Below are 14,536 nucleotides of genomic sequence, written 5' to 3' on the forward strand. Positions count from 1 at the left end.
GATATAACGGGAATACTGTTCAAAGCGGCGCTAAACCACTCACTCACTCACTCACTCACTCACTCATATAGAGACCTGAACTACTCTGACGTGTATTGACGCTTTACATACTGCTCACGATTGTGATACAATACAGTTTGGTTGATTGTACTAACGTAGACATGTAGTTTCAACCATTTACCAATACACCTGCCATTGTTTGTCGAAAGTAGAAGGGGTTTATATTTGTGACTCACCACCCCCGGTTTGTTTCTAGGATTGACGAGTGGATTCTTGATTACAGCCCACGACATCAGAAGTAGTGTATAACGGATATTAGGAAGTAGAAGAGATACACTGTGCCGTGTGACGCTACAATGAAGACCTGGTGGAATATATTGATATGGATGTGGATAGGGGTTATCCACAGAGCGGAGCATGTCAATGGTAAGTATGAATGTGCATACTAGTGAGAGCACTGACTTCCCACAAAATATAGACGTGTTCTACATCAAGGATTCACATATTGTAAGAATTGTGAGGTGAGGTGAAATGGGGTTTAACGTCGCGTCCAAGATTATTGCACTTATATAGCGACGTGCATGTACGTGTGTGTGTTTGTGTGGCTGCTTGTACTAGTCCGGACTGATGTCGATTTATAGTGCTAGCACACTGAGATACCATGCCGCTGTTTAACATGAATACCCTACTCAGACACAGCATACTGACTCCGAGCCGACCAGTCCTTGTTTAAGCCTCTTAATGCCGAGCACCAGACAGGGTACCAAGTACCATTTTTTAACTTCTTTTGGTTTGACGCGGCCAGGGATCGAAACCAGTGCCTTTCGCTCTCCCGACGGACGCTCTACCACTGGACCACGGAGGCGGTCTATTGTAAGAAGTATTAAGATACGACACTATTGTTCTGTATTATCGGAAATTTCTGGCCCATCTTTCCCCTGGGTCATAAACACAACACCACAACAGGCTTATCATTTGTCACATTGATTTAATTCAATATATTGATATGATGATATGTTATAGGGTATGCATTGTCGCATTATTAGATTTTGGAATGGTAGCATACAAGGAAAGACTACATTGACATATTAAAAATAAGAGGATTGCCGACCCGCAAATAAGACATATTTTACCAACCGGGATTCTTATCACAACATATATTCCGTATTAAATAAAAATTAGTTAATTAATAACCCGTACATGAAACTTTTTTTAAAGTTTATTTTGCTTCTGTAGGTGATTTTTTACTGACGAGCTCACCATTAATACCAACCGATGGAGAACTCTTCACCTTGACCTGTAGGATCTGTGATGAATCTACAGTAAACATTGGATGGCTGCAGAACAACAAACCTAAGGTCATTACTCAACATACCCCTGGTTGTAGTAAACAGGCACTCGCCTATGGGCAGGACATCATCAACCGTATCAATGTGAGTTGCAGTACCACGGCCTATAGTATGACGTTTAGATTTAGCTCCACCACAGACCAAGGAGCAGCGTGGCAGTGCGGGGAACAGGTTTCCGACTACGATATACACCCGAGAAGCAACATTTATACAATAGGTTTGTATGACATAATCGCTGTGTTGTACCATATATCTTTAGCAAATAAGTGAATTGTCAGAAACATAATAATCGATGACTATATATTTTTCAAACAAACGAAAGTATGCAATAAGACTCATTTCAGTGACAGGCATATGGCACTGGAAAGTAAATAACATTCTTCATCAGGATTAACATTTTCTCCAACATATCGTTATCTAAGTAGATTTGATATATTTGGAACCTGGGTCTATTTCAGCTTCACTCTTTACTCAAGAAAACATATATGGCCTACCGAAATTAATAGCTATCTTTTCCTGGTCTGTTTTCAAAGTACACTCATCATGAACATACATATTAACACTTGTCCTACCAGTAGGGAGGAGCATGCACAATCTTCTAGTCAATGATAAATCTACTTTCAGACGTTGCAGGTTCTGTCATGTCAACACAGTCATTATCAACAACGACCCGATCCATGGCGATTTCATCGGATCCTGAGACAGTGACGCAAACAAAAGGTAGGTCTCTTTCAAGTATGCATGTCGTACTGAGGATATTTAGAAGGCAACCCAAGACTGCCCAAGTTTGTAACTATAACATTTTACACAGAGAATCAGGCGTAATTAATGAATGAACATTATTATACACACCACGAATACGCAACAGGCATTATACAATATATATCACAACGATTCAGCATCAGAAAGTGCAAATAACGCAATGCTATCGTTTATGGTAAACAAAGACGTAAGGAACATATTATGTAAAATAAATGTATGAACAAAAATGATATAAGCATGACATGGAGGAACATTGTCACATCGTGCTGCTCTTCGTCTATTATGTAAACGGGGCGGTCTGGTAGCCTAGTAGTTAAAGCGTTTGCTCGTCACGCCGAAGACCCGGGTTCGATTCCCGACATGGGTACAATGTGTGAAGCCCATTTCTGGTGTCCCCCGCCGTGATATTGCTGGAATATTGCTAAAAGCGGCGTAAAACCATACTCACTCACTCACTATTGTGTAAACGAGTAGTGTGTCTACCAATCATGTTATTATAGTTGCATTTAACATTTCCACATTGTCATCATCTTGGATGGAAAATAGGGCTTGGATGGCACAGCTCAGTGTAGAGTGAGCGGCATCATCCCATCGGGAGCCTGTTGTGATGGACAACTCCATTTCCCGCGCTTCACTGATGGGAACTTCAACCATAAGAGTTTATCCAATGCTGAGGTGCAATGAAAATGTGCTTGGCGATGTGGTTTCAAGAGCGCGGAAGTGAATCAAACTGAGCGTTTCGTGATACGTATTTCCGAAATAAATTGACGTATGCCGCCGATGTCATGGTAAAACAATGAGTTTATTCAAGCATAAAGTGCAACACTTCTGTGTTTTGTACTCTTTCGTCTGTGTATTTCACGAGTAGTCCTGATTGCTGCACCACACACGATTAATTGTTCCTTTCTCAATGGGCCACATTTTGCACAAAGCAAGCATTCTCTCACTGGAATGATACCATCAGCCGTATCAACGTAAGTTGCAATGACAGATTGTGCAGAGTGCAGATTCAACTCCACCACAGACCAAGTAGCAGTGTGGCAGTGCAGGACATTTGTTAACGAAACCCATATATACCCGAGAAGCAACGTTTATACAATAGGTTTGTATGGCATAATCACTGTGTTTTACCATGCATCTTGAGCAATAAAGTAATCATCATCATCAATGGCCATTAATTATTTAGAAAACGCAAGTATCCAATAAGACTCATTTAAGTGACGGTCACATGACATCAGAAAATAAGCGCAAAATTCTTTATTAGGACTCACATATTATCCAACAGACAAAACCCGGGTTCGATTCCCGACATGGGTACAATGTGTGAAGCTCATTTCTGGACCCCACCCCCAGCCCCTCAGTGATTTTGCTGGAATATTGCTAAAAGCGGCGTAACATCAAACTCACTATCTACTTTCATACCAGTAAGGACGAACATACTCAAGGTTCAAATCATTGACATATCTACTTTCAGTCGTTACAAGACCTGTAATGTCAACACAATCAACATCAACAACGACACGATATATGGAGACTACATCGGATCCTGAGACAGTGACGCCAAAGAAAGGTAGTTCACTTTCAAATAAGCATGACGTACTTAGGATATGTAGAGGTTAACCCGAGACTGTCTACTGTAACATTAACAGTTTACATGGAGTATGGCGTATTTAATAACTCAACATTATCATACACGCCACGAATATGCAACAAACATCAGAAACTGCAAATAACGGAACGCTATCGTGCCAGTGGTAAAATACGTAACGACATATCATGTATTTACATTTAGAAATATTTTGCCTGAAAACAATGTTGGCATAACATGGAGGAACACTGTCACATCGTTTTGCTCTTTATCAATTATGTAAAGGAGTAGTGTGTCCATGTTATATTGAACATTGTCACACTTTCACCAGGGGAGGTCCGGTAGCCTAGTGGTTAAAGCGTTCGCTCGTCACGCCGAAGACCCGGATTCGATTCCCGACATGGGTACAATGTGTGAAGCCCATTTCTGGTGTCCCCCGCCGTGATATTGCTGGCATATTGCTAATATTGCGTTCTCACTCATCATACTCACTCGCTCACTCCCTCTTTCCCCATATTGTATGGAACATGTGGCTTGGAGAGCATAGCTCAATGTAGAGTGAGTGTCATCATCTGATCGGTAGCGTGTTGTGATGGACAACTACCGCTCCACTTTCCTGACTTTCACTGATATGAGTTTATCCAATGCTGAGGTCCAATAAAAATGTGCTCGTTGTGCTTTCAAGGACGCGGAAGTGAATCGAATGGTGCATTTCGTGATACGTATTTCCGAAACAGATTGCACGTTTGCAGCCGATGTATGACATGCAAAACTTCTGTGCATTGTGATCATGTTTCTTTACACGAGTATCGTATTGCCGTTAGCCCAGTCGCCATAAGGAACTACTTTATGTTCTTTTCATTCATAGTATTACGATGTGAATGAATAGGAGAATAACTCGTGTCATAAAACAAATGTAGGAGGGTCGTTAACTCTATTATACAATGAAAGATGACCAAAATAATTATCCTCTCCAAACGTTACTCTTACTTTACTAAATAATATCGTATCGTGCATGACAAAGCAGACATGTGTTGAATGTTTAAAATCTGTTTAAATAAAACTTAAGATAAATTGCATGTAAAATAGAACAGCGAAAAACAAACAAATAATCTTAGACAAATTTTAACAAGTTCTACATTTGATTCTGTTGTCGTTACTCCACAGCTTTCTAAGTGTTGACAAGGTTGCCTAACTTGCAGCAACATCATTGGCGGCTGTTCAGTCCACTCAAGACACTCAATTTACTGTAAAGCAAAATATGACCTGTTGTACTAGAAATGTTATTTAGTTGATTGTGTGTAGTGGGTCCCTGAAACATATATCGGGAAGACAGAACACAAATTAAGAAGAAAAATGAATCTTCACCGTTCACAAATAGAGCAGACACACAACCGTACAATTCCCTTCAGTGTAAGCGGCAACGTTTTAGTTTTCTCTGTATAGAAGCTTACTGTTGATGATGAACCTACACTGTTTCTAAAAAAGCAACATTTCATTCATAAGATAACTGTAAAGGTGTGAGTTTTTTGGCCATTGTTACCTTGTATTGTGACGCCATAGTTCTCCTAAATGTTATGGCGTCACGTATCTATACGTTACAACTTCGTGTCCGTTAATCAGTTATGACCCGATGAGTCTCGTAGAACATATTCTACGATATTCTACGAATCCCATCATTATGTTATGCAAACTGTCAAGTTTGTTGTTGTTAGTTAAGCATGTTGTTAATGGGTGATAATCTAAGTTTGGAGGTATCGTTGACAATTATCTCATTTTAAAATGTTATCATCCATTAGATTATTTTAAGTCCAGCAATGTTATCTACCAGCAAACACATGTAAGTGGTGGGTTTCATTACTGGGTCCATGGATCTACCAACCCCATATTATATCCCAAACAATAAATTACAAAAATCTTCTTTGAGAGTTTTTTTTCCAGTCTGTTCATTCATTAATAAAATGTCAGAGTGGGTCAATCATTTTCTATAGGGAAGGGGAAATAACAATTTCATTCCCAAACATTTTGATATTTTATTCTGTTTCCTGAACCTAACAATACCAGTAAGTTAACACACAGGTGTTTTATTATTGTAATGGGAAGCTGTAAACTGAATATTTACGATCAGTTCGAATGTCTAGAACAGGCAAACAAAATGTTTCAATTACATGACTATGATTAACGTAAGGGTTGGATTTTAGTGCCTGATATGCGGCTATTTAAAATAATCTTCATATTTCAAAGTTTTATGTCTATATGTCTCACAAGATGAGATTTGTTGCAAATCATTTCAGTTATTATGATTTTACAGAACTGAATTTCGCATACCCTTGGGCCGGGTGTCTTTGTCAGTCATGAGTACCTGCTTAAACTCCAGACCTCCGCACAGATGAATTACCGTCAACATAATTGTAATTGTAAATGGAAATCATTTGCGTTTGTCTATAACCTTATCTCTTACGTCCATTATACTTAAATGGTATTTTAGAACATGTAGTATTGATGTAGATGCCACCTTTTTCACGCACGTCTCACTTAAGAATATAAAAGTTGAAGTCCACAAGTCAACTCTGTGCCCAGTAAACAAGCCATCAAGACCTATTTCATGTCATTCACATTTCATACTGCAGGTCCCAAAAACCCACCACCACTCAATACCGTATGTAACATGACGGGTGCTATAGCAGGAAGCACAATAGGAACCCTCCTTCTCACCTTGCTGATTGAAGGACTAGTTCTGACTGTCCTCTATAGGAAGGGGTTCAGGTTTGGAAATGTCTTGAAAGGTATGTTGTTAAATCTCAATAGTATTGTAAGAAGAATCAAGAAGTGGTTTGGCGATATTTACAGACGAAATGTTTCATACCAAAGGGACATTATTGATAACGATGACTGATATAAGTAGACGTGAAAGATACCAATGCATCTAAATCAATACTGAATCAAAACGAACACATCCAACAGTTTCGAGTGTATAATTAGTTATGACATAACCTGTTTTGCACCTAGTCGTCATTTTGTGTATTACAGCGCACTATTTAGCTATTATCTGCTTTTCAGGAACTTCTTCACAAACAAGGTAGACTATATATACCAATAACACGTTTTGAAATAATTAACTTTCAAAATATGTTAAATGTCCTTTATAATAAGAAACCAACATAATATATTTTAAGTCGATCGTTTCAATAATAAATGGCTATAAACCGACCTTATTTACTTTTGTAGCACCAGAAATCCTGAAATTGAAGAAATGGACAACGCAGGATATTCATCTTTGGGTAGGTTGAAGTCAACATTGCTCGTCAGATACATGGCTGTGGTCACAAATATGTCTGGGGCCATTTCGTGTTGATACAGATACTATATATTCCTATTGATTTGTTATTTGAATTAAGGATTAAGGATTGACTGGGTATTTTGTTCGATTCACTGAGGCATGAATCCCAAATTCCAAAACTGTATGAATCCGCGTACACAGTCAATTCGACAACGAAAATATGTGTTATCTACAATAGTTTAACCAACAAAAGTTTTATATATCAAAACAGACAAAAATGACAAAATTGGTAAACATCCACTGGTGGGAATGCATAATATGGCGTGACGTGAATCAGGTGATTGTTTAATTTGTGCACATAACTTAACCCGCCCACAAAGTTAGTAGCTAATCAACGGAGAGTAGGATCAAAACAAAGTTCACAAGACCTGTCACTCAACGCAAGAAACGTGAAGAGCCGCAACAGTCAGACTGTAACGAACCTGAATAAATGTCTGGGAGAAGGCGGTTGTCACCGCCAGCTTCAAACATTAGTTCCTTGAGAACGGGAAGACACAGTTGGAAAATTGCAGGTTAGAAATGAAACCGAAAGACATTAAAATTTGAAGAACCCAGGCGAGCAGACAAAAAAACAAGCGAGTCTGCATGTTTGATGTTTCGTTCCTTCTCGGCCCCCGGTATCAAAGGGTAGCATTCGTGACCAACTCGTGTTATTCGACTCGTGCCCCTCTCGTGGCCATTTTTTGCGACTGAGTTCCGTCTAAGCGCAAACGGGCATAACTAAAGAAATTGTCAACTCGTTGCGTAATAATTCACGCAAGTTTCCCATATGTCATATATATTGCAGATGCTATCTAAGACACATCGGGACGTAAGGTATTATACAGTATGATTGAACACATTTAACTGTGTCTTGGGTATATTTTTAGATGCAAGACATATGTAAAATCCAAAATTATATCTGAGGGATTCTTTGACGAAGAACTTGAAATCATACGCGCATTCTAATTGGTTTGTCGTATTTTCGCACATAACATTAATCGATAGGGGTACGAGTCTTCTTGCAGGTTACGGAAAGGGGCGAGTGGTGACGAATGAAAGGGTAGATTGAACAATAAGTATGCAAGAATTTCCCTAAATGTCCCGTAGTTGACGATACGCGGGAACAGAAAGGGAATTCCCACGACTGTAATATTGGGATTCCCTGACATTTTGTTGACATAAAAGTAGTCCGCTTCAGTGGGCATGGCTTATTTTTTTTTTTCACATTCATTTGGATATGAATGAAATAAAACGTGACGAATTCAGCTAACCAGAATGCAGGAATTACAATCAACACAAAGAAACTTTACTTCTTTGGAATTGTGCAATGGACAAGGCTATGGAGATGGTTTTGTGGCTTATATTTACAGATCAAATCGGTGGTCCTGCTCAGGACTCAAGCATAGATAAAGAGGGATCGGAAAAACAACATCACGCTCCGTTGAAGATTTACGAGAGCACAAACGGTAGATGAACACATTGACATTTTATATGCTATAGCAGTTCTCAATCATTCTCAACCCAGGGAAAGTACTGCCATGATACCGGCATGTGTTGTGTTACCTTAAGAAGGGTATACAGCATTTGAATTTGTTTTTTAATGCGTTTCGAATCCGATTTGCAGTCGAGGCCGAAGCAGAGACAAGTACCTACGAAAACTTGACAGAGACGCCCCCAGTATCTTACGAGTCCATCAGAACATCCCCATACCAGAACAGCGGTGCTCAATAGAACGGTAACCACTATCTACAAAAGCTATACCCTTTGGGGGGGGGGGGGGGGGGATGGGGGTTGCCCAGTCGTCTAAGGCGCCGCGATTCGCTGTGCAGAGTTGCGTCCCTTGGGCATGCAAGAAACCTATGATTGTGGGTTCGAATCCAGGTTCGCCCCGATTATGTTTCTAGGTTTGTCAGCACCATACCCGTGCTCGTGGGTTTCACCGAAGTGGTAAACGTCTGAGACCTGCATCACTTCGGGCTTTCCTCCCACATGAAGCTGACACGCCGCGATATATAACTGGAATACTGTTAAAAGCGGCGTTAAACCCAACTCACTCACTCACTATACCCTTGAGAAACAAAATCATAATAAACTGTGTACACGAAGCGATTTTCATTCTGTGTTCTACTGTACAATTTATATCAAATCTGACATATTCAGTATTGTATTAATGTGATACTATGACATTATTTTACTTCAATATATGTCATTCATTTCCAGATCCTGGGAATACACAAAGAAGCATGTAAAGTGATGACATCAAAGGACAGTTATACATTGCTCGTGATCTGAAAATTTTGTTTACCTTTCGTATAGTTTTATTTTAACATATGACTGCTACCTTGGAGAATATACCTATGCTATTTTATAGTATTTAACCTTTGTACCATGTAAACATATAGCATACCAAACTGTATCACCAACAGGGGCGTTCGGGTACCCTAGTGGTTAAAGCGTTCGCTCGTCACGCCGAAGACGCGGGTTCGACTCCCGACATGGGTACAATGTATGAAGCCCATTTCTGGTGTCCCCCGCCGTGATATTGCTGGAATATTGCTAAAAGCGGCGTAAAACCATAATCACTCACTCACTCAGTATCACAACACTTTTGATCGGAATATTCGCGTCTTGATAACTTTCTGGTACTATTGTTGATTTATTAAATTATTGACTCATTTATAAGTTTGTATACAGAGAGTGGATATTTTGTAATGTATCTGTTTTTATTTATTAAAAATGTATGGTATAGTTTCATGAATGATTCATCGGTTGCATACATGTGTCGCATGACATGTAGTGTTCTAGATCTAGGTCCAGTACGGATAGTTTCATTCAGAATCGCCAGACATTTGAAAATCAATATGTACAGATGAATACAAACAACTTTAGGTATACTAGATGAACTGATTTGAGGAGATTTAAATATTAAGTATCTCGGATAGCAAAATAATGACTCTGTATATCACTCTCCTTAAAAATCTAAAATATTTGTAAAAGTAAGCCAGCTCATGGTAACTTCCTGATGCTGGCGTTCTTTCCTGATTGATTCAGCAGACATAGTTCAGACAGTCGACATAGTTCAGACAGTCGACATGGTTCAGACAGTCAACATAGTTCAGACAGCCGACATTGTTCAGACATTCGACATGGTTCCGTCAGTCGACATGGTTCAGAGAGTCGATATTGTTCAGACAGTTGACATAGTTCAGACAGTCAACATAGTTCAGACAGTCGACATAGTTCAGACAGTCGACATAGTTCAGACACTCGACATAGTTCAGACAGCCGACATGGTTCAGACAGCCGACATACTTCTACAGGCATTATTTAATCGAGCTATGTCGATTTACAATGTACGACTACCGATCAATAGAGCTGCATCTTCATCGTGTGCTTCTGCTATACAAGCGTAAGTGGCTGTCTTTGACCTCATCAAAAGTTGAGATGAATCAGTTGTTTGTCATACGTCATATTGTTATTGTGTCAATTATACATTACAGCACAGCAGTTCCTCCATCAATGCTGACTAAGCATTCCTCGATATCTGTTTTGTAGCCCTGTTCTTTAACTCGTGATACCTGTATGATATCACTGTTCTTTAACTTTTAACTCGTGATACATGTATGATATCATTGTACTTTAACTCGTGATACCTGTATGATATTATTGTACTTTAACTCGTGATACCTGTATGATATCATTGTACTTTAACTCGTGATACCTGTATGATATCACTGTACTTTAACTCGTGATAAATGTATGATATCACTGTACTTTAATTCGTGATAAATGTATGATATCCCTGTACTTTAACTCGTGATACCTGTATGATATCACTGTACTTTAACTCGTGATAAATGTATGATATCACTGTACTTTAATTCGTGATACCTGTATGATATCACTGTGCTTTAAATCGTGATAAATGTATGATATTCCTGTACTTTAATTCGTGATAAATGTATGATATCCCTGTACTTTAACTCGTGATACCTGTATGATATCACTGTACTTTAACTCGTGATAAATGTATGATATCACTGTACTTTAATTCGTGATACCTGTATGATATCACTGTGCTTTAAATCGTGATAAATGTATGATATCCCTGTACTTTAACTCGTGATAAATGTATGATATCCCTGTACTTTAACTCGTGATAAATGTATGATATCCCTCTACTTTAACTCGTGATACCTCATTGTGACCCTGTTTGTTACCCCATATCTTGAACTGTACCTTACACACACTAATCACGAACTATTGCTAGTATCCATGTCATCAAACAGGCTCGACTGTACCTCAAACACTCACCATCTCGAACTATTGCTTGTACACGTGCCATCTAACAGTCTCGACTGTATTTAACACACACCAATCTCGAACTTTTGTTTGTATACATGTCATCAAACAGTCCCGACTGTTCCTCAAACACGTCAATCTCGAACTATTGTTTGTATACAGTATATCTAACAGGCTCGACTGTATTTAACACACATCAATCTCGAACTATTGTTTGTAAACATGATATCTAACAGTCTCGACTGTTCCTCAAACACACCAATCTCGAACTATTGTTTGTATACAGGACCTCTAACAGTCTCAACTGTATTTAACACGCATCAATCTCGAACTATTGTTTGTATACATGTCATCAAACAGTCTCGACTGTTCCTCAAACACACCAATCTCGAACTATTGTTTGTATACATGATATCCCACAGTCTCGACTGTATTTAACAAGCATCAATCTCGAACTACTGTTTGTATACAGTCTCGACTGTTCCTCAAACATACCAATCTCGAACTATTGTTTCTATACAGGACATCTAACAGTCTCGACTGTTCCTCAAACACACCAATCTCGAACTATTGTTTGTATACAGGATATCTAAAAGTCTCGACTGTTCCTCAAACACACCAATCACGAACCATTGTTTGTATACAGGATATCTAACAGTCTCGACTGTTCCTCAAACATACCAATCTCGAGCCATTGTTTGTATACAGGATATCTAACAGTCTCGACTGTTCCTCAAACATACCGATCTCGAACAATTGTTTGTATACAGGACATCTAACAGTCTCGACTGTTCCTCAAACACACCAATCTCGAACTATTGTTTGTATACAGGATATCTAAAAGTCTCGACTGTTCTTCAAACACACCAATCTCGAACTACTGTTTTTATACAAGATATCCCACAGTGTCGACTGTTCCTCAAACACACCAATCTCGAACTATTGTTTGTATACAGGATATCCCACAGTGTCGACTGTTCCTCAAACACATCAATCTCGAACTATTGTTTGTATACAGGATATCCCACAGTGTCGACTGTTCCTCAAACACATCAATCTCGAACTATTGTTTGTATACAAGATATTTAACAGTCTCGACTGTTCCTCAAACACACCAATCTCGAACTATTGTTTGTATACAGGACCTCTAACAGTCTCAACTGTATTTAACACGCATCAATCTCGAACTATTGTTTGTATACATGTCATCAAACAGTCTCGACTGTTCCTCAAACACACCAATCTCGAACTATTGTTTGTATACATGATATCCCACAGTCTCGACTGTATTTAACACGCATCAATCTCGAACTATTGTTTGTATACAGTCTCGACTGTTCCTCAAACATACCAATCTCGAACTATTGTTTCTATACAGGACATCTAACAGTCTCGACTGTTCCTCAAACACACCAATCTCGAACTATTGTTTGTATACAGGATATCTAAAAGTCTCGATTGTTTCTCAAACACACCAATCTCGAACTATTGTTTGTATACAGGATATCCCACAGTGTCGACTGTTCCTCAAACACATCAATCTCGAACTATTGTTTGTATACAGGATATCCCACAGTCTCGACTGTTCCTCAAACACACCAATCACGAACCATTGTTTGTATACAGGATATCTAACAGTCTCGACTGTTCCTCAAACATACCAATCTCGAACCATTGTTTGTATACAGGATATCTTACAGTCTCGACTGTTCCTCAAACATACCGATCTCGAACAATTGTTTGTATACAGGACATCTAACAGTCTCGACTGTTCCTCAAACACACCAATCTCGAACTATTGTTTGTATACAGGATATCTAAAAGTCTCGACTGTTCCTCAAACACACCAATCTCGAACTACTGTTTTTATACAAGATATCCCACAGTGTCGACTGTTCCTCAAACACACCAATCTCGAACTATTGTTTGTATACAGGATATCCCACAGTGTCGACTGTTCCTCAAACACATCAATCTCGAACTATTGTTTGTATACAAGATATTTAACAGTCTCGACTGTTCCTCAAACACACCAATCTCGAACTATTGTTTGTATACAGGACCTCTAACAGTCTCAACTGTATTTAACACGCATCAATCTCGAACTATTGTTTGTATACATGTCATCAAACAGTCTCGACTGTTCCTCAAACACACCAATCTCGAACTATTGTTTGTATACATGATATCCCACAGTCTCGACTGTATTTAACAAGCATCAATCTCGAACTACTGTTTGTATACAGTCTCGACTGTTCCTCAAACATACCAATCTCGAACTATTGTTTCTATACAGGACATCTAACAGTCTCGACTGTTCCTCAAACACACCAATCTCGAACTATTGTTTGTATACAGGATATCTAAAAGTCTCGACTGTTCCTCAAACACACCAATCACGAACCATTGTTTGTATACAGGATATCTAACAGTCTCGACTGTTCCTCAAACATACCAATCTCGAGCCATTGTTTGTATACAGGATATCTTACAGTCTCGACTGTTCCTCAAACATACCGATCTCGAACAATTGTTTGTATACAGGACATCTAACAGTCTCGACTGTTCCTCAAACACACCAATCTCGAACTATTGTTTGTATACAGGATATCTAAAAGTCTCGACTGTTCTTCAAACACACCAATCTCGAACTACTGTTTTTATACAAGATATCCCACAGTGTCGACTGTTCCTCAAACACACCAATCTCGAACTATTGTTTGTATACAGGATATCCCACAGTGTCGACTGTTCCTCAAACACATCAATCTCGAACTATTGTTTGTATACAGGATATCCCACAGTGTCGACTGTTCCTCAAACACATCAATCTCGAACTATTGTTTGTATACAAGATATTTAACAGTCTCGACTGTTCCTCAAACACACCAATCTCGAACTATTGTTTGTATACAGGACCTCTAACAGTCTCAACTGTATTTAACACGCATCAATCTCGAACTATTGTTTGTATACATGTCATCAAACAGTCTCGACTGTTCCTCAAACACACCAATCTCGAACTATTGTTTGTATACATGATATCCCACAGTCTCGACTGTATTTAACACGCATCAATCTCGAACTATTGTTTGTATACAGTCTCGACTGTTCCTCAAACATACCAATCTCGAACTATTGTTTCTATACAGGACATCTAACAGTCTCGACTGTTCCTCAAACACACCAATCTCGAACTATTGTTTGTATACA

General features: G+C 38.9%; 1 protein-coding gene across 1 annotated transcript; it reads left to right on the forward strand.

Annotated features, from left to right (window-relative positions):
* Nucleotides 1-356: 356 nt before the first annotated feature.
* LOC139457035 (uncharacterized) lies at nucleotides 357-9,267 on the forward strand. The gene is made up of 11 exons (XM_071238480.1): nucleotides 357-426; nucleotides 1,237-1,566; nucleotides 1,983-2,069; nucleotides 3,586-3,681; nucleotides 4,031-4,040; nucleotides 6,280-6,485; nucleotides 6,760-6,778; nucleotides 6,928-6,980; nucleotides 8,392-8,487; nucleotides 8,646-8,756; nucleotides 9,242-9,267. The coding sequence occupies exons 1-10, from the start codon at nucleotides 357-359 to the stop codon at nucleotides 8,750-8,752; spliced, it is 1,074 nt and encodes a 357-aa protein (XP_071094581.1). The 3' UTR covers nucleotides 8,753-8,756; nucleotides 9,242-9,267.
* Nucleotides 9,268-14,536: the final 5,269 nt, after the last annotated feature.

The sequence above is a fragment of the Haliotis cracherodii genome, unplaced genomic scaffold, assembly GCF_022045235.1.
Source record: "Haliotis cracherodii isolate W230 unplaced genomic scaffold, xgHalCrac1.p SCAF_12, whole genome shotgun sequence".
In the NCBI taxonomy this organism is placed as follows: Eukaryota; Metazoa; Mollusca; class Gastropoda; order Lepetellida; family Haliotidae; genus Haliotis; species Haliotis cracherodii.